The sequence below is a fragment of the Equus asinus genome, chromosome 16 (genome assembly GCF_041296235.1).
Source record: "Equus asinus isolate D_3611 breed Donkey chromosome 16, EquAss-T2T_v2, whole genome shotgun sequence".
NCBI lineage: Eukaryota > Metazoa > Chordata > Mammalia > Perissodactyla > Equidae > Equus > Equus asinus.
In genome coordinates this window covers 46,244,326-46,268,040 of record NC_091805.1, presented here as the reverse complement: position 1 = coordinate 46,268,040, position 23,715 = coordinate 46,244,326, and the positions used below count along the sequence as shown (strand labels likewise).

At 34.8% G+C, this 23,715-nt stretch overlaps 1 protein-coding gene across 2 annotated transcripts in view; it reads left to right on the top strand.

The window, feature by feature from the left end:
- Positions 1-23,715, top strand: part of TRIM33 (tripartite motif containing 33) — a 115,869-nt gene that overhangs the window by 72,279 nt on the left and 19,875 nt on the right. For both annotated transcript variants that reach the window (XM_014837130.3, XM_044748876.2), the window contains exons 5-11: positions 6,855-6,971; positions 9,478-9,592; positions 11,691-11,837; positions 12,312-12,429; positions 13,820-14,094; positions 14,690-14,854; positions 18,124-18,327. In XM_014837130.3, coding sequence (XP_014692616.2) covers positions 6,855-6,971; positions 9,478-9,592; positions 11,691-11,837; positions 12,312-12,429; positions 13,820-14,094; positions 14,690-14,854; positions 18,124-18,327 — 1,141 coding nt within the window. The remainder of the gene's footprint in view (positions 1-6,854; positions 6,972-9,477; positions 9,593-11,690; positions 11,838-12,311; positions 12,430-13,819; positions 14,095-14,689; positions 14,855-18,123; positions 18,328-23,715) is intronic.

Genomic DNA, 23,715 nt, shown 5'->3' with positions numbered 1-23,715 from the left:
TTTTTAGAAACAGTCTATAGGTAGTGAACTTGGTATCAGTTTGTCTAAAAATGTCTTTATTTTTCTCTCATTTTTGAAAGATATTTTTGCTACGTACAGCATTTTATTTATAGGTTGTCAGTTATTTTTTGTTGTTAACACATTGGTTGTGTTAGCACATTGCCTTTTTGCTCTTAAGAGGTCAGCAAACTTTCTACCTGTTCTTTTTTATTTTTTTTTTTAAAGATTTTATTTTTCCTTTTTTTCCCCGAAGCCCCCCCCGGTACATAGTTGTATATTTTTAGTTGTGGATTCTTCTAGTTGTGGCATGTGGGATGCTGCCTCAGCGTGGCTTGATGAGTGATGCCCTGTCCGCGCCCGGGATTTGAACTGGCGAAACCCTGGGCCACCGAAGCAGAGCGCGCGAACTTAACTACTCGGCCACGGGGCCAGCCCCCTACCTGTCATTCTTTTTAAGGTAACAAGGTGTCTTTGTTTTCTGATTGCTTTTTAAGATTACCTCTTTTGGTTTGTTTTTCCCAGTCTTTGGGTTGTGTCTTTGAATCAGTGATCTCTCCAAATATTGCATTTGTTGCATTCTTGTCTCTTCTTGGAACTCCAATTAGAGGTACGTTAGACCTTCTCATACCATTCTCCATCTCTCTTAACCTATGTATTTCCCATTTTTTTAGTTCATAGTGCAAAACAGAGAGGCATTTTCTTCTGAACAATCTCAGCTCATGAATATGTTCTTTAACCATGTTAAGCTTCCATTAATAATCATCCATTACATTTAAAATTTTAAAGTTTCCCTCACACCCCACCCCACTTTAAAAATCTTTTTATTTTGAGATATGAAGTTATAGATTCACAGAGTTGCCAAAAATATTTAGAGGTTCTTTGTATTCTTTACTCACCTTTTTAAATAGTTGCCTGAATATTTGCTAGCTTGTCTTTCATTCTTTAAATAGAGTGAACACAGCTGTTTTGCTTCTGTTAGTGAGTCTTTTCTTCCTCTTTGTTTTTCTGTTGATTTTTGCTCAAGCTGTCATGTTTCCTTATATATATCTGGTTATTTTGAACTATGAACTACTCATTTTCCTTGAAAAATTATTTATGCATGTTCTTTGTTCTAGAATTATGATGCTTTCCTCAATAAAGAATTGAATTTCCTTTTGCTAGTGCATGGAAGCACTACCAGGTTGAGAGCATTAAATTTCCAGAGTGAAGTTGTTTTGGACCATCAGATGGTGTACACTTTATCTAAAAATCCACATGTGGGGTGCTTTGTGACTGCGACTTCTAAGCATTCTTCCCGTCTTTCTTCCACAGTGTTATTGTAACTTTCCTTTAGTCCTTTAGAGGTAGTAGAGGAGCAGGTTGCTCTTAGCACCTCCTTACTTTGAGGTCATAGCTCTTTCAGATCTCTGCCTTATGATGGCATAGTTACACATAACGATGTTTCCCTCAACAGCGGACCATGTATACAACAGTGGTCCCATAAGGTTAGTACCATGTAGCTTAGGTGTGTAGTAGGGTATCCCATCTAGGTTTGTGTGAGTACACTCTGATGTTTTTGCACAATGATAATATCGCCTAACAACACATTTCTCAGAACGTTTCCCTGTCATTAACGATACATGACTGTATTTGTGAAACCATCATCACAATCAAAGTAGTGAACATACTTATCACCCCCACAAATTTCACCTTAATATTTGAAAGATGTTTTTGCTAGATAACTAATTCTAGATTGACAGTTTTCTTTCAGTACTTTGACGATGTTGCTCCACTCCCTTGTGGCTTCATTGTTGCCATTGAGAAGTCTACTGTTCTATCCTTATTCTTCCATACATATCTTTTCTCTCCTCTAGCTTCTTTTTAGATTTTTTCTTTATTCCTGGTTTTGAGCAGTGTGGAAATAATATACCTTAGTGTAATTTCTTAATGTTTCTTGGGCTTGAAGGATGTTGAGCTTCTTAGATAAGTATGTTTATAGCTTTTATCAAATTTGGAAAATTTTAATCTATTATTATAATTTCTTCCAGTTTTTGTTCCTCTTCCCTCTCCTTTCCCATTTGGGGAGGCTGATTATCCATATGTAAGTGTTATTACAGTTGTCCCAAAACTCACTGTTCCTCTGCCCCACCCCCCATTTTTTCCTGTTTGATTTTGGAGGGAATTAATAGCAGATTAGACATTACAGAGGAAAAGATTAGTGAATTTGAAAATAGCAATAGGAAGTAACAACCTGTTCTACTGATGAAGTCTTAGGTAACTGAAATATCAGCTGATGTCACCATGTGCCCTTTGAGATTTCGATTAAAGTTAGTTTTTGTTCTCTGTCATGTTTATGTTAATACTAATCTTTTGGGAAATCCTAATGTCTTCCCCAAGCTTTCTCTAAATTTCCACCCTTTTAGGTTCTCATCATGGTTGCTCAGAATTCTACTCTCTGTAGCTCTTCCTGAACTTTTATGGCTATCATCTCCCCTTCATATAGAGTATTAAATAAGGAAGAGAGCCTCATTTTAAATTTTTCTCGAAAACACTCTTATGAGGAACTTATGTACTTAGTAGACTTTTTGTCGTTGAAGGATTGAGGTTTTATATTGTAACAATGAAAATCTTTTAAAATTACTGCTAAAAACAGTGATGATAACTAGTTTTAAGCACCTTCTGTGCTTTAGTAAGCACGTGCTTAAGTGCTTTGTGTGTTTTGACCAATTTAATTCTTGGAACAGTCCTATAAGATAAATATAATTATTACTACATATTTTTCTGATACTGTGAAGTTAGTAATAGTACCTGTGTCATTAAATATTTCTAAAGATTTAATGAGAGAATCTATGTTAGATACTTAGCACCAGTGCCTGAAAACATGGTAAATTCTCAAAGCAGGCTAGCTATTGCTGTGTTGATGGATGATTAGATTGATGGATGCTTAGATAAAATATGATGTTTGGTATTTTTTTCAAAGTAACCTTGATAGAGTGGGTGGATGTAGTGACAAAACTGGCTATAAATGGATACTTCCTTGAAAGTGGATGATGGGTTCACTGAAATCGAATCTCTCCTTTAATATGTTTGAAATTTTATGTAATTTTTTAAAATGGAATAGCTGAATTAAAAAAGAAGCTGAGTCAGAATTACTACATATCAACTTTAAAAAAATGTTTCCCTACATACTTAGTTTGAATGCAAACTAAGATGATATGTTTCCCTAGAAGTTCCAGAGTAAAATCGTATCGATTGTTATACACACTGACAATTACTCAGAATAATACTGTATTAACTTGGCAAGTAGAGTAGCATCCCTGTATAGCTCAGGACTGTGTAAGACTCTAAATGTGCATTCAGAATTATAGTTTGAAGTTATTAGCTAAGTGATTCTCAACCTTATGAAAAACAACCCTTTTATTATTCATGTCCTACTCTTATGAGAACTATATTTTCAAAAACTTCTTAGCAAACTGCATTAAATAATAATTTATTTCTCAATAATAAAAAAAAGCATGATGATTAATTCTGATCAAAACCTGATAACCAGTATATATTTAGTATACTGAGTTTCTATAATTGTAGTCCAAAGCACAGAGAGTGTTACTTAGCGTGTCCTAACTAAATCATGGGCATGCATAATTTTTACCTAGATGTTTTGAAGTACTGAAAATAGCTCATTGTGACTAAGGAAACCCTTATTAAGAATTACTACTTCATATGCAAGATTAAAATCTAAGAAACTGCTTTCATGTATTTACATATTAATCAAAATTATGCTTAATCCATTTATTCATTATTCTTTCTCCCCATTTCTAAAGTATTTCAGCTGTAATTTTGATTAAAGAAATGCAATGTTAGTTTATTCTATTAGCTAAGAGAATCAGAAGTAGCTTATAGCCAAAATTGCTTCCATATTGCTCCTTTGTTTTTCAAGCTCCAGTTTTCTTCTAATAATACAGTTGAAGTTTATTCAAGTGAACAGAGACAAATGATTGTCACTTTTCAGTCAGTCCCTTGATGGTTCACTATTATTTATTATCATAATTCAACTTCAGCAAAATGAATAGGACTTTTAGCATCTGGTACTTCCCTACTCTTCTAGTTTTGCCTTCTTTTGCTTAACCCTGAAAGGGACAGATGGCTTCAGAACTGTGTACTTTTGTAGTCCTATTCTTTTTTTTCTCCACTGAAAGCGTTTACAGTCCTTCCAAGTTTGTCTGCCTAGAAAGCTCTTATTCATCCTTTAACGTGCAGCTCAGCTGTCAACTCCTATAAAAGGGGAGGAAAGGACACATACTTTGACCCAGGTGTATCATAATGTGTTCGCTTGCTACTTATTCACATGAATGTAATAAGATATTCCTAGAAACAGGATTCTAAAACATTTATTTTGAAGTGAGAAGAAAAATAAATTTGTACAAGGTTAAATTTTATGAATTAAAATTTTGTAAATTATGTTACTAGTTGACCTTTTTACAAAATGCCTGATTTGCTGACGTAATCAAACTCTGTGTCAGATGATCTTGCTCACTGTGTCAGGCTCATTAAATCAGAAGGGTTAGCATGGTAATCTGTTACTCCTACTTTATTTGTACAAATTTAACAAAGTAAAATTTTATTTTGGACATAGAGAAATTATGGTATATGTAATAAATCAAATGTTCTTTAATGAAAGAACAGTCTTTGGGTCACCTATCTAGTGGTAGAACCTTTTTAAAGCCTTTTAAATTAAAATACCCACATGCTTTTGTGCTGTTTAATTACTATCTTATACAAGTTATAATGTGCTAGACTTTACATTATAGACAGATTTACTTTTTGCTTTAAAAGGTATTCTCCTTGAAAAATCATTAAAATGGTGAATTTTGTTATGTATGTTTTACTGCAGTAAAAAAAATTTTAAATCCATGCACAAAGTAAAAAAGACCTCACTTGCCAGCGCTTCTCTCACACTGATTCCCATATTGCTCTATGCTTTTCCTTCTATTGCCCTCCATTTTTCCTTTACCTCTTGAACCCCACCACTAAGCAGACTTTCCTTTATCTTAACAAACTTTCTTTATGTTAATAACTTCATAGCCTTTCCTCCTGTATTTACCTTAATTGAGACCTTCCCTGAGACTCAAACATCTAGGTGCTCATAGTTTTCCTCTTCGTTTCAATTGCTGGCTTTACTTGAGTGATTTGTGTCCACATAGATAATTATAACTTTGTCAGTACCTTGAACTCCTCATTTCCAGTGACCTTTTTTTGACTATGCCTTAGCTAAGCATTCAGTTTTTAGGTCATACCGTCGACCTTGCTTTAACTGGGGCCCCATAAACTCCCAGATCACCAGTGTTGTTGATGTCTCTGACGAAGTCCATTATTCTAGCTTGTTTGTTCAGCTATACCAACTAGTGCTGTACCCTGATAATTCATATGAGCTACTGTCTTAGAGTTCTAGCTGGTCTTCCCCTTCTCTCCTCTTCATATCTTTTATATTTCTATCTGATGATTTTTCTAGAATGTAAACCTGATTATCACATCTTGGTTTAGACTTCTTCAAGGATATCCCATTACTGAGAAAATAAATCCAAAAATTAGCATGATGTAGCTGACTCTTCATAGTCTGGTTCTGGATTTCATTAGTATTGTCTCATATTTCGACCTTTGCATGTTTTTCTTTGGCTATATTGAAGTATTTGTAGTTCCCCAAATATGCCCTTGCACTTAGCAAAGGATAATCCTATTCTGACTTCTCTGTGTTCTTGTTGCAGACTATATTTTCTTCGTTATAGCTCTTATCATAGTGCAGTATCATTTCATATTTGTGCTTGTTGTAGTAATATTATTCATACTGCTAGAATATGAACAATAATGGATTTTTTTACTCATGTTTCCCTAGCATAAAGAAGCTAAAACATATTTATTGGCTTAATGAACAGTTACAAAAAGGAAGTAAAACTAGCAAAGAAAGCTGTTGTACCTTCTTAGTACCCAAGGACCAGTAGTCTTTACTATCACGTCTAAATTTTCACTCTTATAATACTAGAAAATCTTAACATAACACCACTCATGTTGACAAAGTTATGATAAAACTGATGTTGGTGATATTTTTATAGTTGTATCGTTTGACAGTGATATATTCTGAGAAATGCATGTTTGGCGATTTCGTCATTGTGCAAACGTCATCATGTACGTACACAAACCTAGATGGTGTAGCCTACTACACACATAGGCTGTATGGTCCCAATCTTAGGGGACCACCATTGTATATGTGGTCCATTGTTGACCTGATCATCCTTTTATGGTGTGTGACTGTTATTGCTATAACCCTTGTGAAGTTTGACTATATAGCATCTAGGACTGAAAAATTATTTCAAATGACAGCACAAAGAATAAAAGTCAGATGCGAAATTGTGCATACATTATAGTTACACTTGTATTTTAAAATGCGTAATAAAAAGACTAAGGAACTATATATTACAGTGGTAGCAGTGATTTTATGATGTTGGAACTTTGGGTGGTTTTCCCACCTTTGAAAGTATTTTCTATAATATGGTTGTATTTTTGATTTGAAGTATATATAACTTACCCCAATAATTAGATTTTTAAAAATGTAATCCTGAATCAAAGCTCTTAATGTATGAGCACTGGAACATTTTTTGAGTGATGTTTTTTTTTTGGTCTTAAAATGGCTCTTCACAGTCTGGTCAGAAGGGAAGGGATTGGTAGTTAAAAATTGCTGTTGAGGTAAAGTATGTGTGGCCAGCATAGAATGTTGGTCATTTAAGTAGGGTTTCAAGATTGACTCATACAGTAATTCTTCATTTCCAAAATCTGAATAGTAAATTTTCTGTTTTAAAGGTAGTTTTTGTTTTGGTTTTAAGGTATCAGTTTTTGGAGGAAGCTTTTCAAAACCAGAAAGGTGCAATTGAGAATCTGTTGGCTAAGCTTCTTGAGAAGAAGAATTACGTTCATTTTGCAGCTACTCAGGTACAGAATAGGTAAGTGTGTTGCATTAAAACCATAATTTCACTTTTAGGATTATTAAATGCAGTGGGTACAGTTTAAATTTGTTTTCCTTCTATGTTATATTAAACATATATAGAAAACTTTATTTTTTGGAGAGGTAAATTGTATAATTTGAGTTTGGATTATAATATTTATTAATTAAGCAAAATTTAATTGACCAAAATTTTGGATACTCTTTTAGGATACATCTTTGACTGTTTTATAATTAATAAGACTCTATTCTTCATAAGCCTTGGTTAAATGTGGGAAAAGCAGTTAATATGTAGGAAGTTGAATTAGAAAATTTAAACCCAAGACTGTCTAGAAGACAGTGTAGAGGAGAGACTATGAGGAGTGGTGGACCAATTTATTTTCCTATCTGTGAGACAAGCGTTAAAAACAGTACTTACCTTAGTAGTAGTATTGTAAGAGGAATGTACAGCAAGTTTTCTGGCACATCGTAAACCCTCAAATTTTAGCTGCTATTATTTTGTTAGTAATGCCATCAGTATTTAAAAATTCTATTTTAATTCATTTCTAAATAAATTAAACATATTGGTAAAGCAAGTAGGAGTAAATTCCATAAGTGAGTAGATTAACAAGATTAGGACTCTTAATGTAGAAAGACAAACACTTGGAGCTAACATTGTTAAAACCTGTATGTTCCTGGAGGTTCGAATAGGGATAATAGGCCTTCATACTTAAGGTTCACAAATATTGGGACTTTTACGTGCTTCTAGAATATTAAAATTTGTTAATTTATGATGTTTAAAATAGCACATAGTAGATAAACTCAAAAAATGTTAAATAGATGAAGAATGAAAACAGTGCATTATACATCAGACAGTAAAGTGGTAGAACTTTCATTTTAAGAAGTGATACCAAAGGGAAATAAAGGCTTCTCAGAGGTTGTAGATAATATGTAAATATATACACACACACAACTCATGGATGGTTAGTTCTTATGGAAATGTCAGGAGGTTTCAGATTATGTTGCTGATATGTTGTGGGTGATGTTGGAGAGGATAACTGTGTCTTTTCATAAATTACAGATGGATGTCCCTTTCAGAGAAAAGATAGTGAGTTGGTTCATATGTCAGTCCCATATTTTTGTACATAGGTTTTGTACATATTTTATATTGTGTACGTATTTTGTATGTATGTTCCTGAATCTGTAGAGAAGTGGAACAAGAGGTTTGTGTGTTATAAGATGGCAAAGGGTTGGGGAAATTAATGATGTCATCTTAAGAAAGCTTTAAAAAAAAGTGTTAAAATCTCTAAGGATACTCCCCCTTTTAGACACGTTCTTTGATCTGTCTCTATTTTTTAATGTACATTCATTTTTTTCCCCTTCACAAATGAACATAGAGTAGACATGCTTAAATCCAGTGAGAGTCTGACTGGCTGATTGTTCTCTGCTTTCAGCATGCTTAATGATTTCAGTCTTTGACTGAATCATTTTAAGTTTGAGTCCTATATTTCTTATTACTAGTAGTCAGCACTCTCATTTTTAAAAAGTGTCTTCCACTCACTTTAATAAGGACAGAATTGAATAAAATTTTCAAATAAGTGCCCAAACAAGCACTGATGTACACACATAGGAAGGAAAACTACGTTATTATGGCTCAGTGTATTAAAGTTACTCAAATTTGAATTTGGCAAATGAGAGGCCATCTAGGGGTTTAAAAATGCGAGTTATAGTTTGTACCGAAGTAAAATTGGGCTACCTTCTTATGGTTGTTTGTTAACATTTTATATATTTGCGTTGTTTCGATTCTCTCCTTCCTGTTTTGTAGATAGCAAGGTATCACCTGTATCATATTTGCAACCAAAACTTTCATAGCCACAATGGGAGTTTATACCTATTTGTCAAACACATGACAGCTATTTTAAAAAATGGATTGAAAATGTTTTATGCTCTTAACTGTATACAATAGGAAATTATTTTGGGAAGAATCTATGGAAGTCGTATATCAGAACCCCCATTTGAAGTGGTTAACTTATAAGTGAAAATAAACCCTTCTAAGTTTAATTCCTACTATTTCAAAAGATAATTATTGGTCGCAACATTGTTCTTTTGCACCTTGTTCTTGAAAAGCATTAAGATTAAATACAACCAGTGTGCCAGATTTGACAATAACCAGCAATTGTTGATGTCAGATATTTGTCTATCACATTCACGTTATAGGAACTAAATGAGATTGCCATCCAGATTAATAAACCAGCCTTTATGAACTTAATTTAAAATTATCAGATATTTAATCCATTATGAACTCAATTTAAAATTACGAGATATTTAATCCATTCTTTGTCTATATACATAACTTGTCTGGACCAAATTGAGTGGTTGGGTCTACCGAAACATAAAATGGTACATTTTGACACAAGTTGAACTTTAGTTTCTCGGTTAAGTGCCCAGTTGGATGAATTTCTGTAACAGTTGATGATTCAGAGACATAGGATAAGTTGGTAACCTAATGATGCATTTCTCTTATTCAGGATAAAAGAAGTAAATGAGACTAACAAACGAGTAGAACAGGAAATTAAAGTGGCCATTTTCACCCTTATCAATGAAATTAATAAGAAAGGAAAATCTCTGTTACAGCAGCTAGAGGTACGGTTCAAAGACAAAGTAAAACAAAAATTGCTTCTCTTGCTCTTTAGCTGTTTTTAATGTTTATTGATAGCTCTTTTAGATTGATGGGACGGGGTATGGAAATAAGTAAATTTAAAAAAATTTTTTTCATTTTCTATCAGAAAGTAGACCTTTTTTTCGAGTTAGTTACTTTGCAGCCCAATTTAATAACACTGATTTTGGCTGTATAAATTAGAAGATAGTGTTGTCCTTTCAAGAAAGGAAGAATTATTACTAAAATGGGATATAAATGAAGACAAAGCCACCCTGCCACATTTTCCCCTCCCCCTCAAGATAGGGCCTCAATTTAACTTTTATTTATGAATGTGTATTGGGATTCTGCTTGAGTCAGTTCTGTGTTCCACTTTATTTTTGAAATATTCCATAGTTTTGCTAAAAATGCTACTCATTTTGAAATTTATAAACTTTTGAACTTAGTAATAATTTTATTGTATTAGGTCTTTGTGTTGCATATCTTTAGATTAATATGTAGATGCAAATCCAATTTGTGAAATCCAAATTAAGTTTTAATCAAAAATTTATCTCTCCTGTCCACAGTTGATTGGTTCTCAAAATTTTGTGGTCTTAATTAGGTTTAGATGATATGGGATTATGTTTTCTGCACCACTGAGTAGTAAGAATTTAAACTGTGTATTTGATTATTTAACTTCCATTATTATTAACCTCAAATTTTCCGTAGCAGATATTTTCTGTTCTGTTCCTTCATAGAACATTGTAGAAATATTAGATGCATAGTTACATACAAATGAAAGAAATTATGTGAGTTGAGTGTTATTTCTGAATTTCTGTCTTTTGAAATCTGTCTTTCCGTAAAGACACAATTTTGTCACAAATCTTTCCATGAGACACAGTTGTGAGATTAAAAGTACTCTTATACATATCGTTAAAGTTGGAGGTCTCTTTCCTGTTGTATAGCCAGCCAGTTGCATTTAACCCTAATAGATTTTTGTTTTCAAAACGATGGTGTGAATGAAGAGCATTTAGCAGCAACTGTTTTTGATACCTTTTAACACTTTTTAACTGTAGGTCTTAAATAATGCTCTTAAACCATTTCAAGAACTTGTGAATTAAAAGCCCCTTAGTGCTAAACTATACATAACTATCTAGTAATGAATCTGTCACATGCTCCTAACATGCTGATAATTTAACTAAATGTTTTCTAGTGTAATATGTTCCTAAACTTTGTAATATAGAGATTTTCCTAAGCTTTATAAAAGGGATGATTTCCAGGGAGGTTGTAAATCAAACTTCTGTCAGTTGAATACTTTTATCTATTGATTTACATTTTTATAAAATGAGCAACTTTTTTTGTTAGGGAAAACATTGTCCAGTAAACCAAACTGAGTCATTTTTGTAAGAAAGTGATTAAGAACTAAGTAGATTGGTTGTTTGGTATGCTGAATATCAAGGTACACAAGACTATCCTTTCTGGGAGTTTTAGTTTCTAGAAGGCAGTTTATTTTTCCTGTGTAGCATTTCCCCCACATTGGTCTTTCCTTCAACCCTTACTTACTCCCTTGTTCTTTATGAAGTTTTGTCATCTGAAAAGATTCCCTAGCTCTATTCTTAGAACTCTGGGATTCATCTTTCTCATTTTGTGTTAAGTGTTTAAAAGAAGAGAGTTTAACTTCAGCCTCCTGCCACACCAGTAGGTGGCACTGGTAACACAAAAGTTTCTTTGGCCTGAAAGTGTAGTGAGTTAAGATTATTTAAAATTATTTCTGAAGGTTAGCTCATTATGCCATAGACTCTATATATTGCATTAACCTAATAAAAAGACACTATTTTAACAAAGACATTTCATCTTCTGAAGGAAAAAAGAGACATCAGCTAACATTGTTTCTGTATCTGGAATGTCCTTTTTAGCCTAGAGAACTAACTTTTAGTTCTACTTTTGTTAGTGACTTTTCCTTTGATATTAGGCTCATTAAATAATGAGAAGCGTGTCAATTTATCCGTTTTTAAAAAGCAATTTAGGTATTGTGTTCATTTGTGTTAGAAATGAGTTGATTTTTTTCATATAGAATTCTTCAGTGAGCCTCTTGTTCTGTTGCAGAATGTCACAAAAGAAAGACAGATGAAGTTGCTCCAGCAGCAGAATGACATCACAGGCCTTTCCCGGCAGGTGAAGCACGTTATGAACTTTACAAATTGGGCGATTGCGAGTGGTAGCAGCACAGCACTACTGTACAGCAAACGACTGGTGAGATACGTAGTATCTTTATTTTTTCTTTAAATTGACTTTATTAAGATACTGTTTACATTCAGTGAACTGCACCTGTTTAAAGTATAGGTTTTGAATTTTGTCAAATGTAACCACACCACATCAAGATAGAGACCATTTCCATCACCCACAGAAGGTTAATTGTTCCCCTCTACCCTTGGCCTTAGGTAATCATTAGTCTGATTTCTGTCATTTTCTAGAATTTCATATAAATGGAATCATATGGTGTTTACTCTTTTGAAGATATCTACTATCATAATGCAGTCAATGACCAGAAATGGCAGAAATTCAAGCGTGTGCATTGGATTGCTGTTAGAGATAGTCTTTTAAACACTGATACTGTCTCATCTGAGACTGACACTGTGGGGCTACATGAGCTTTTATGTCTTTATATTGTATGTTTTCTCAAGTGATACTTAATTTTAAGACTAATGTGAATTTTTTCCCTTTAAGATTACTTTTCAATTGCGCCATATTTTGAAAGCACGGTGTGATCCTGCCCCTGCTGCTAATGGAGCAATACGTTTCCATTGTGATCCCACCTTCTGGGCAAAGAATGTAGTCAATATAGGTGAGAAATAATTAGTTTTATGAATATAACTTGGAACACTGAATAAGAGAGAAAGCATCTAAAGCAAATTTTAGATAAAGTTTTTTAACTTCACTCTAACATAAACTTCTTGGAAAATATGTTCTTCATTGAAAACTCACTTGAGCTATGTTCATTACATCTTTAAGAATGTTGAGAGTCTCCTCTATAAATTTTGAAAAAATGTGTATTATTTCTAACTTTCCCCCTACATTTTAAAAAATTGATACTGTTTTTAATCAAAATCTTAGCATTCGGGTCTTAATTCTCTGGAAGAATTTCTCAGATGCTTAGTAGTCTGTATATTAATTGTACCAAATTGTCCACTAGAGGAGGACCTCCAGTATGCTGATTTATCTGAAAGTCGTGTCCTGAGGAATGGTTGAAAACTAAGAGTAGCTCTTTTAATAAGGAAGAGAAATGGACTTTGCTTTTGTTACTCCACAGTGTGGACCTAAGGACTATAGGTTGAAGTTACAGAGAGACAGACAAACAGCTCAATTTTAAACAAAACCAAACTCCAAAAACTTCCCAACAATTAGAGCTGTCTACAGATTAAGTAAACTCACTTTCAAAGTAGTCAGGTCCTCAACGTTGGAAGTTGTAAAACCAGAGGTGGATGGCCTTCTGTACAAAAAGTAATCTTTTTGTATATTCAAATTTGGCTACAGTCTAAGATCAGACATTGGCAAACTTTTTGTGAGGCATGATAGCTAACTTTCGTTTTCACATTTTAAAGGGTTGTAAAAACAAAAACCAAAGAAGATATGACAAATTTTCTGTGGCATCAAAGCTAAAATACCTGCCTTATTACAGGAAAAGCTTGCCAACTCTACCTTTGATCAAACCTTCCTAAAGTTTGCCTTCTATTTCTAGAAAGCACTAGGCTCTGTGATAAGCAAGGAAAATTGTCATTTCTAAGGACATAAGTGGTTTAAAACGTTCAACATTTCCACAGAAGACAGTTTTGTAGCAATGTAGTACTCTGCCCTGCACATTTTGGCAATTCTAAGGAAGATAGAATCAGTGTTAGCAGTTTGAGTATCCTTGGATCTTGTCAGGGGAGAATTGATTTAGACTGACTGGATTGGCCTTTTGTAATATTTCTTTCAGCTCTTTAGTTTTCTGTACACGTGTGTAAATAAAGAATACGGACAGGTAATATGTTGTTCTGAATAATCAAAAGTCGGTTGTTCTTTGGACTATATTAGGTTTTTGATCTTCATCATCTTTAAACCTAGCTCCCATCCCTGCTGGAAGCTTGGAGTGATAATAGTTGTCAGAGGAAAAGAGGAAAAGATAGTGATTAACCCACAAAGTAGATGATTTAGTCGATTATATGCAAATTATTCTCATTTTTTAAATCCTTCAGGTAATCTAGTAATAGAGAGTAAGCCAGCTCCTGGTTATACTCCTAATGTTGTAGTTGGGCAAGTGCCTCCAGGGACAAACCACATTAGTAAAACCCCTGGACAGATTAACTTAGCACAGCTTCGACTCCAGCACATGCAACAGCAAGTGTATGCACAGAAACATCAGCAGTTGCAACAAATGAGGATGCAGCAACCACCTGCACCTGCGCCAACGACAACGACAACAACACAGCAGCACACTAGACAAGCGGCCCCTCAGATGTTACAACAACAGGTGAGTATTATATCACTATAGTGTTGATATAAATTATTAAGACCTCTGTCCTATGTAGATGAGTTACACATTTCAGTTACTAGCAGGGACAGAGCTCAAAGGTCAGAGTTTAAATTTGCTCTGGGTATGGCAGGGATGTGGGGGAGATGTGAGGAAGGGGCAATAAGTAAATACTTACCATGGGAAACAAAATTAACTCACTAGTACTCTGGAGGTACACAAGTTTTTATCCCTCCATCCCAGATATTTTTTGTTTTCCACCTATGGTTTTGGACCAAAGAACCAGATTGTTTCTGTCTAAGATCTGCTATGTTCTTTAGGCATTTGTTCAAATCATTCCCATCGCTGTCTCTCTCCTGCTTTCCCCTCCCCCATCCAAATCAAAACTATTAATCCAAGGTTGGGTAAGTTAATATTGATATGCTTTAAACACACGCATATACTGAGAGAAGGGGCTGGGGCTAGAGATGAGATTAATGTACACTTTTTACTTTATGCCCCTCTATCCTGACTGAATTATTTTTACCATAACATTTTATAATTGAAAGATAAATTTATTTAAAAATTATACATATGCAATTTCTACCTTTTGTAGCCTCCAAGATTGATCAGTGTGCAAACAATGCAAAGAAGCAACATGAACTGTGGAGCTTTCCAAGCCCATCAGATGAGATTGGCTCAGAATGCTGCCCGAATACCAGGGATACCCAGGCACAGCGGCCCTCAGTATTCCATGATGCAGCCACACCTCCAAAGACAAGTATGCCTAGAGTTACATTTGTAAGAATCATACAATTTTAAAACTAAAAGACACCATTTTTCTTAATCAGTTGGTGGGGGGTGGGTCATTGATACCTTTGGAAATTGATTAATGCTGTCTATCTTCTTGCTCCAGAAAAGTACACATACGTATAAAATTTTGTATTCAATTTTAGGAGCTTTTTTGATCCTATAAACCCATTATGTACTATGGGTTGAGAACCCCTGATCTAGTCCAACCAATTCATTTTACAGAAGTGAAAAACAAAGGAGCTTGTCATTTACCCACAGTCACAAGAGAATAATGGTAAAATCAAGATTAAAACCTTAGTTTCCTGAAATTGTTCCTCTGATCTTTTAATGCAACATTTTGAACCTAGTATGTATAAAAAGGACTTTGAGAACAATAGAACTATCCTATATGTAATTTTATTATTATTATTTATTTATTTATTTTTGGCTTCTCTCTACTCAGTATTGTTCTTTTTGGGATATAGACATGCCTATTCTTAAAGATAAGTATATTTAGGGGCTGGCCTAGTGGCATAGTGGTTAAGTTCATGTGCCCTGCTTTGGTGGTCTGGGTTTCGTGGGTTTGGATCCCAGGTGTGGACCTGCACACCGCTCATCAAGCCACACTGTGGAGGCATCCCACATAGAAAATAGAGGAAGGTTGGCACAGAGGTTAGCTCAGGGACAGTCTTCCTCAAGCAAAAAAAGGAAGATTGGCATCAGATGTGAGCTCAGGGCCAGTCTTCCTCACACGCAAAAAGTGTATTTAGAAACATTTTTCCTAATCTTTGCTTGAACAGTAGACTATATTTGTATAGGATTTAATGATTATAAAATGAGGCTACTTTTACATAGGTTTCTAGTTATAAAGTAATAAAGTTCATTTTATGACGGTTAGAGTGATGTTTCTCAAAGCATGCTTTAAAGACCATCAGAATGACTGAGGGGCCTTGTCAGAAATAGATTCTAAGCCATATCCACTGAATCAGTGTTTCCAGGAGGGGAGTACTCAGGCATTTATAAAACTTCTACTAACTATCTGAGGTCAGTCTGCATGCTAAAGTTGTACAAACACTGTCCCGGAGCAGTAGTTCTTCAGCTTTTTGGCTCAAGTACCTCTGGAAAGACTTTTCAAAAATACACACTCTTACATTTGAAGGTTGACATTTAAAAGTTCCATTATAAGTTTAAGTAGTTGCAAAAGACATACTTTCTGGCATGTTGTAAATATTGATGTTATAAAGGAAAGCACTTACATCACTGTTGTGAACGAATCCACTGGAATCCCAAATACCATAGCAAGCTTGTTTTTGAAAGTCAAAATTTCATACTCCCTTTTCTCTTTGGACTTGAATTTTCCCTTCTACTTCCTCTACAAAATTTTATCTAAATATATTTATGTTTAATAGACATATAGATAGTCTATTGCAACTTTCTCCAGGAAAAATGTCTATTTTAATTTAAAAAGTTTTAAATTTCTAGTGACGGTAAAGCTATCATTAAGCTTTAGAACTTTTTCTTTGGATCAAATTATCATTACAATTATTCCTGTATAATTGTTTAAACACATAAATATATTTATGGATTTAAGAATATTAGGACACATCAAAAGTAAAATTCTTTTAGTATACATTTGTTTATGAGATAGATGGAGGCTTTTTTCACTTCCTACTTATGTATGTTTGTTACTTCTTGTTAGAGTAACTCAGAATTCATCAATTTTTATTACTAGTTCTTTTGGTTTTTGTTTTCATGTGATGCTCAGGGAACTTGTTCACAAAAATATTTATCTGGAAATTAAAAGAATTTTCCTCAATTCATTGAACTTTTTCTAGGTTGTAAGCTGAAACTCACAATGAGCTACCAAAACTCTTGTAAAGATATTAGATGATAGCTTCTTTAGGTCTTTATTTTTGTTGATCATCAGGTATCAAAACCCACTCAAACATTTGTTACCCAGTTTTTGGAGCCAGTTACTTTCTCAACAACTTTATTTCCAATTGTACCTTTGCTTGTCTGTCCAGGAGTTTTTTCACCCTGGGGCAATGTGCTAAAATAAGGTTAGGAGTGGGTCAGAGGTGTGCTTGTTTTTGTGGGAGAAGGGCAATTGCAAAAGAGTAGTAGAAAAGGAGCACCTGGCACAGTCTCAGGTAAATGAGGTTTTCTTTACTAAAGAGTACATATGAAGGTTGAGGATCTGGACATTAATTTCCTTAAAAGTGTTCACATACCTGTGTACACCATAGCACATGGAAAGCCTTCAGGGATTACCGGGGGTAAGTACACCCTTTAGAAGAGTGTGGAAGCTACAGAATCAGACTAACCAACCATCTCAGAACATTGTGTTTAGACTTAAGGGTCCCTAGAGAAATCATTGAATGTTAGATTTTTTTTTTTTTCTCTCCAAAGCACCCCACTACATAGTTGTAGATTCTAGTTGTGAGTGCCTCTGGTTGTGCTATGTGGGACACCCCCCCATCATGGCCTGATGAGCAGTGCCATGTTGGCGCCCAGGATCCAAACCGGCGAAACCGCCAGCTGCAGAAGCAGAGTACGTGAACCTAACCATTCGGCCATGGGGCTGGCTCCAAATGTTAGAATTTTTAATTTTTAAATATTTCAAATGATTTCTTCATATGTGTATAGTAATTTATTTCCCAAAGGTTTTCATCTGTGTTATCTTAAATGATCCTCATAACAGCCCTCACAGTGACTGACACAGGTGAGATATCATTATCCACATTTCTGATTTCCGAGATTATGTGATTTGCCTAAAGTCATACAATATTAGAGTCAGGGATTGATGTCATGTTTCCATTTGTAAATTCATTGTTCTTCCTACAATATCAATTACACAATTATTTCTATTTTCAAAAAAGACAGAAGAGTCAAAGAGGAATATGGATAGAACAGTGGCTTTCCTGATGTTTGAAAACTTGGGAGCTTCCAGATCATTTATTTATATATATCTTTGTTCTGAAATAAGATTATATCACCAGGCTGATAGGTTGAAAATTATTGGCAAGCCTCTTTTTTCCTAAATCCTATACAGTCAGTCAATAAAAAATGAAAAGGCTAAGTTTGAATTATTATTCTTTTCCTATATTACTTTGAAAGGGGCTGCTTCTTGATTTCCCAGCCACAGATATCAAACACTTGTGTATCCTTCATAAACTAAAAATTGTTGTCAAGGTATAGTTCCTATTAGGATATCCTGACAGGTCAAGATGTTAATGATAACATCTTCTTTCCTAACAGCACTCAAACCCAGGGCATGCTGGACCCTTTCCTGTTGTGTCGATGCACAACAACACCACAATCAATCCAACCAGCCCTACTACAGCTACTATGGCAAATGCAAATCGAGGTCCCACCAGCCCATCTGTTACAGCAATAGAGCTAATCCCCTCAGTTACCAATCCAGAAAACCTTCCGTCGCTGCCAGATATTCCACCCATACAGGTTTGTATTTAAGTTGAATGAGAGATTTAAAACCTTGTGTTAATTAGGCTGTTTTTTAAAATTCAGGAGCAATGTGTTTTTGAAATTTCCAAAGAGCAGAGTATAAATATTTGAATTGTAAAAAGTTATCTGTACTAAAACTGGAACTCCTCAGTATTTTCAAGTTATAGGGCGTCAGCTTTGCTAATCTTTCTACCACCTGCCAGCAGGCAAACCTTGTATTAGATGAAGCACTCTTGATGTGAATTGGGATCCAGAGATGACAACAGGACCAAAATGTGGTCAGATCTTTGTCAGTCCTCTGTTAGGTCCATAAGGGATAGCTAACCCCTTTGCAAACGGGTTGGACTGAAAAAGGAAGTGGTTGGAAGGTCTAGATATCAGTATAGTAAGCTATACCATCTTGGTTTGTATAGGTATGCTCTGATCACACAACGATGAAATCTCTTGACAGTGCATTTCTCAGAACTATCCCCATTGTTAAGTGACACATGACTGTATATAGAATGGAAAATTTTGAAATATATCTATAAAAATAAAATTTCTAATTTGTAAGCTTATTTACAAAGCACTGTCACAGGCAGTATATCAGTTAAATGCTTGACATCATCTCATATGGTATGTAATATCCCTATTTTATGAATGAGAGTAAGAGAGGTTAGTGACTTTCTCAGAGTCACCCAGTAGATGGAAAAGTTGGAATTCAAAACCCAGAGTCCTGATTACAAGTCCAGTTCTCTCCCCACTATCTGTAGAGATAGCGGAGAGGTAGTTTTGTGGTTGTAGGCCTGGAAAGGTATAGTACTGAGAGGCTTTGGGGAACCAGACAGAGGTATGTACAGTGTGAAAGGAGTCATTCAAGTTTTATTAAGCACTTACTGTCTGCTAAAGTCCTTGGGCATTGAGGGTAAAAAGATAAACAAGACTTGGTTTCAGTTCTTAAAGTTTCAAAGGGAGAAGGAAGGTTGCTAATATCAAACTTAGCATAATTTACTAGGGCTACTCTGACCTTGGTTCAGTATGTTCTTACGTAGACCAGATGGAGGAAGTGTAGATGCTTCACATCTTTGAAAAGTGTGACATCAAAAGGGGAGCGGGCCCATATTAGACTTTCCCTGTCGTCTTGCCTAGAAGAGCTTTAACATCAAGACAAGAAACTCTGGAATGTGTCCCTCCCCATCTTTAACTGTTTAAAGTGAAGTAGGGGGAGCAAAATCCATGCCTTTGCCTGTGAATTTCTCTTCATTGCAGACATGTTGTCTGACTTTATTTTTGTTTACTCATTTATTAAAAGCATCAACTTGTAAAAATTGAGATGTAATTCACATACCATAAAATTCAACTTTTAAACATATACAATTCATTGGTTTTTAATATATTCACAAGATTGTGCAACAATCACCACTATCTAATGCCAGAACATTTTCCTCACCCCAAAAGAAATTCTTTACCCATTAATAGTCACTCTCCATTTCTCTCTTTCCCAGCCCCTGGAAACCGTCTGTTTCTATGGATTTGCCTATTCTGGACGTTTTATATGAATGGAATTATACAATATGTGGCCTTTTCTTTCTAGCTTCTTTCACTTAGTGTGTTTTCTAGGTCCATCCATGTTGTAGCATATATCAGTACTTAATTCCTTTTTATGGCTGAACCTTCTATTGTATACATATACCACATTTGTTCATGCATTCATCGGTTGATAGACATTTGACTTTCCACCTTTTGGCTATTAGGAATAATGCTGCTGTGAACATTTATGTACAGGTTTTTGTATGAAGATAGATTATCAGGTCTCTGATAAATTTCTAGGAGTGGAATTGCAGAATTGTATTGTATGTTTAAGTGTTTGAGAACTGCCCAACTATTTTCCACAGTGGCTGTACCATTTTACATTTCCACCGGCACTGCATGAGGATTTCAGTTTCTCCACATCACAACATAAGTTATTGTCACCTACTTTAAAAAGCAGTTAGAAGTGGTTTTCACAAAAGTACAACGACAGTGAGAAGTAGTTAACCAGATGAACCAAAAGTAGAAAGGGAAGCAAACCTATCATCTTTTGAAGCATCACCTCAGTTTTTCTCCTATCCTGAAGTTTCCATGGTATGGTAAAAAGAAACCCGGGTGAGGCCTCACAGGAAGCAGATAAGGTAGCAATAGCTGTGCAGTGCAAACAGGACACAAATACAAAGGCATTTTGGATATTTGTTGATATACCTCAATGCTGATTATTACAGCCATCTAGTACAGAGTAGAAGTTGATTTAAATAGAATTCTTTCAACCTGAATTAGTTTTTATTTTGCTCTACTGTCCATCTCCAACATAGTGATAATGCATGTTAGTAATTTTGACCTTAGGGGCAGTTATATGATAAATCTGAATATTTTTTTAATAGATACATGAATATTAGGTTCTGTTCAGATTAGATTATAATTAATAGAAGTAGTGTTCTAATGATTTATTAAATTCTTTGTAAACAATTTTCCATATATAGCATACTTAATAATTTATCTTCTACTCTACTGGATATTAGGAACTCTTGGGAAAACGGTGCTTCTGATAGTCCATGTAAATTTAAATGTTATAGAATACTCATTTCTATACTCTGTTCCCAACACAGGCTAAATTAATCAGTCTTTTCTTCCATCTTTATCATCTGATAGGTGAAAATAATGCTGATTTCATTTACATTTATTTGTGTGGTTGGTTATCTTTTCTTAGGGTCATTGATTATTTGTATTTCTTTGTATTCTTTTTTCCTTTTAATTCACAGAAAATTATTTGTATAACACATGATCCATGCAGTTTCTCAAGGATGCTCAAAAACCAATGGTTTAATGAATAATGAATTAATATTTTTCCAGTTAGACTTGTAGCTTTATTTATTTTGACTCTTGATCCATGTCTAGTGAAACCTGGAGGTGAATGCTTCAGCTAGTTGTTGAGGATGTATGGCATCAGGGAAGCCCCTTATGTACTTTTGGTTTGTCTCTTCCTAATCTGTCTACTCCTCTAGCTTTCAGGTTGTCTCTCTGGCCAGAGACAAAAATTGCAGGTGGGAGAGTATAAAAGGAGTGCGAGAGGAAGTAGATAATATGGGACTTTCATGTCTGTTTTGAATCATCCCTCTTCCTCCTTTATGTTTAGGTAAGATATAACCTAGCTTCCATCTGTTGTCCACATTAGGAGCCTACCCCTCTTCACAGATCTCCCAGTTGACTTTAGTTGCAGCTAGGGATTCTCCTGTAGTTACATCTTATAAGTGAATCCTTGGCTAATAGCTGTGACCACTGAACAGGGACAACTACTGATAGCCCTTAATTGTTCCTCTAGCTAGCCTATAGCCTACTCTCACCTTCAGAGACTAGACTGTCTATCTCTTAACATGAGGTTTTTTAAAGGCTTTAATGGAGACGACTTATTGAGAGAGGCCTGTTTACCTTTTTGGTTTTTTTGAAGTGTAATTGACGTAACATACTAGTTTCAGGTGTAGAACATAGTGATTCGATGTTTGTATACATATCAAAATCACCACAATAAGTCTGGTTAACATCCATCACCATACATAGTTATAAAAAAATTAAAAAAAATTTTTTTTTCTTGTGATGAGGACTTTGAAGATTTACTCTCTTAGCAACTTTCAAATATGCAATAAAGTATTATTACCTATATGGTCATATGCTGCAAAATGACGTTTGAGTCAACGACAGACTGCATATATGACGGTGCTCCCATAAGATTACTACCAAAAAGCCTAGATGTATAGTAGGGCTCTACATAGAGGTTTGTGTGCATACATCCCTGATGTTCACCCATTGATGAAATGGCCTGGTGATGCATATCTCGGGATGGAATGTATCCCTGTCGTTAAGTGACACATGACTGTAGTCACCATGCTGTACATTACCTCCTCATGATTTATAACTGGAATTTTGTACTTTTTGACCCTCTTTGCCCATTTTGCCCACCTTACACCCACTGCCTCTGACAACCAGAGATCTGGTTCTCTGTATCTATGAGCTTGGTTTTTTGTTTTGTTTTCTTTTCTTTTTAGATCCCACATGTAAGAGAGATCATACAGTATTTGTCTGTCTTTGTCTGACTTATTTCACTTAGGATAATGCCCTCGAGATTTGTCCATGTTGTTGCAAATGGCAAGGTTTCTTTCCTTTTTTATGGCTGAATGATATTCCATTGTGTGTTTATGTATGTATGTATATTTATTTATGTACACCACATTTTCTTTGTCCGTTCATCCATTGATGGACACAGGTTGTTTTTATATTTTGGCTATTGTAAATAATGCTGCAGTTAACATATGGATGTCTGTCTCTTTTTGAATTAGTGTTTTTGTTTTCTTTGGATACATACCCAGTAGTGGAATTGCTGGTCATATGGTAGTTATATTTTTAATTTTTTGAGGAACCTCCATACTGTTTTCCATAGTGGCTGCAGCAATTTACATTCCCCCCAATGGTGCCCAAGGATTCCCCTTTCTCCACATCATCGCCAACACTTATTATTTCTTGTCTTTTTAATGATAGCCATTCTAATAGGTGTGAGGTGATAATCTCTTTGTGATTTTGATTTGTATTTCCTTGATGATTAGTGATGTTGAGCACCTTTTTGTGTACCTGTTGGCCTTCTGTATGTCTTACTTTGGAAAAATGTCTACTCAGATCCTCTGCTCATTTTTTAATCAGATTATTTTTTTTTGCTATTGACTTGTATGAGTTCTTCATATATTTTAGATATTAACCCCCATCAGACATATAATTTGCAAATATTTTCTCCCATTCAATAGGTTGCCTTTTTATTTTGTTGATAGTTTCATTTGCTGTGCAGAAGCTTTTTAGTTTGATGTAGTCCCACTTGTTTATTTTTGCTTTTGGAGTCAGATCAAAAAAGTCACCAAGACCAATGTCACGGAGCTTACTGCCTATGTTTTCTTCTAGGAATTTTGTGGTTTCAGGTCTTACATTCAAGTCTTTAATTTGTTTTGAATTAATTTTTGTTTACGGTGTAAGAGGGGTCCAGTTATATTCTTTTGCTTGTGGCTGTCCACTTTTCCCAAAAACCATTTATTGAAGACTGTGCTTTCCATACTATGTATTCTTGGCTCCTTTGTCTTAAATTAATTGAGAAAGGAGCCAATATGTGTGTGTTTATTTCTGGACTGTCTGTTCTGTTTCATTGATCTACTTGTCTTTTTTTATACCAATACCATACTGTTTTGATTACTATAGTTTTGTAATATAATTTGAAATCAGGGAGCATGATGCTTCCAGCTTTCTTTCTCAGATTGCTTTGGCTGTTCACAGTCTTTTGTGGTTCTGTATAAATTTTAGGATTGTTTGTTCTGTTTCTGTGAAAAATGCTATTAG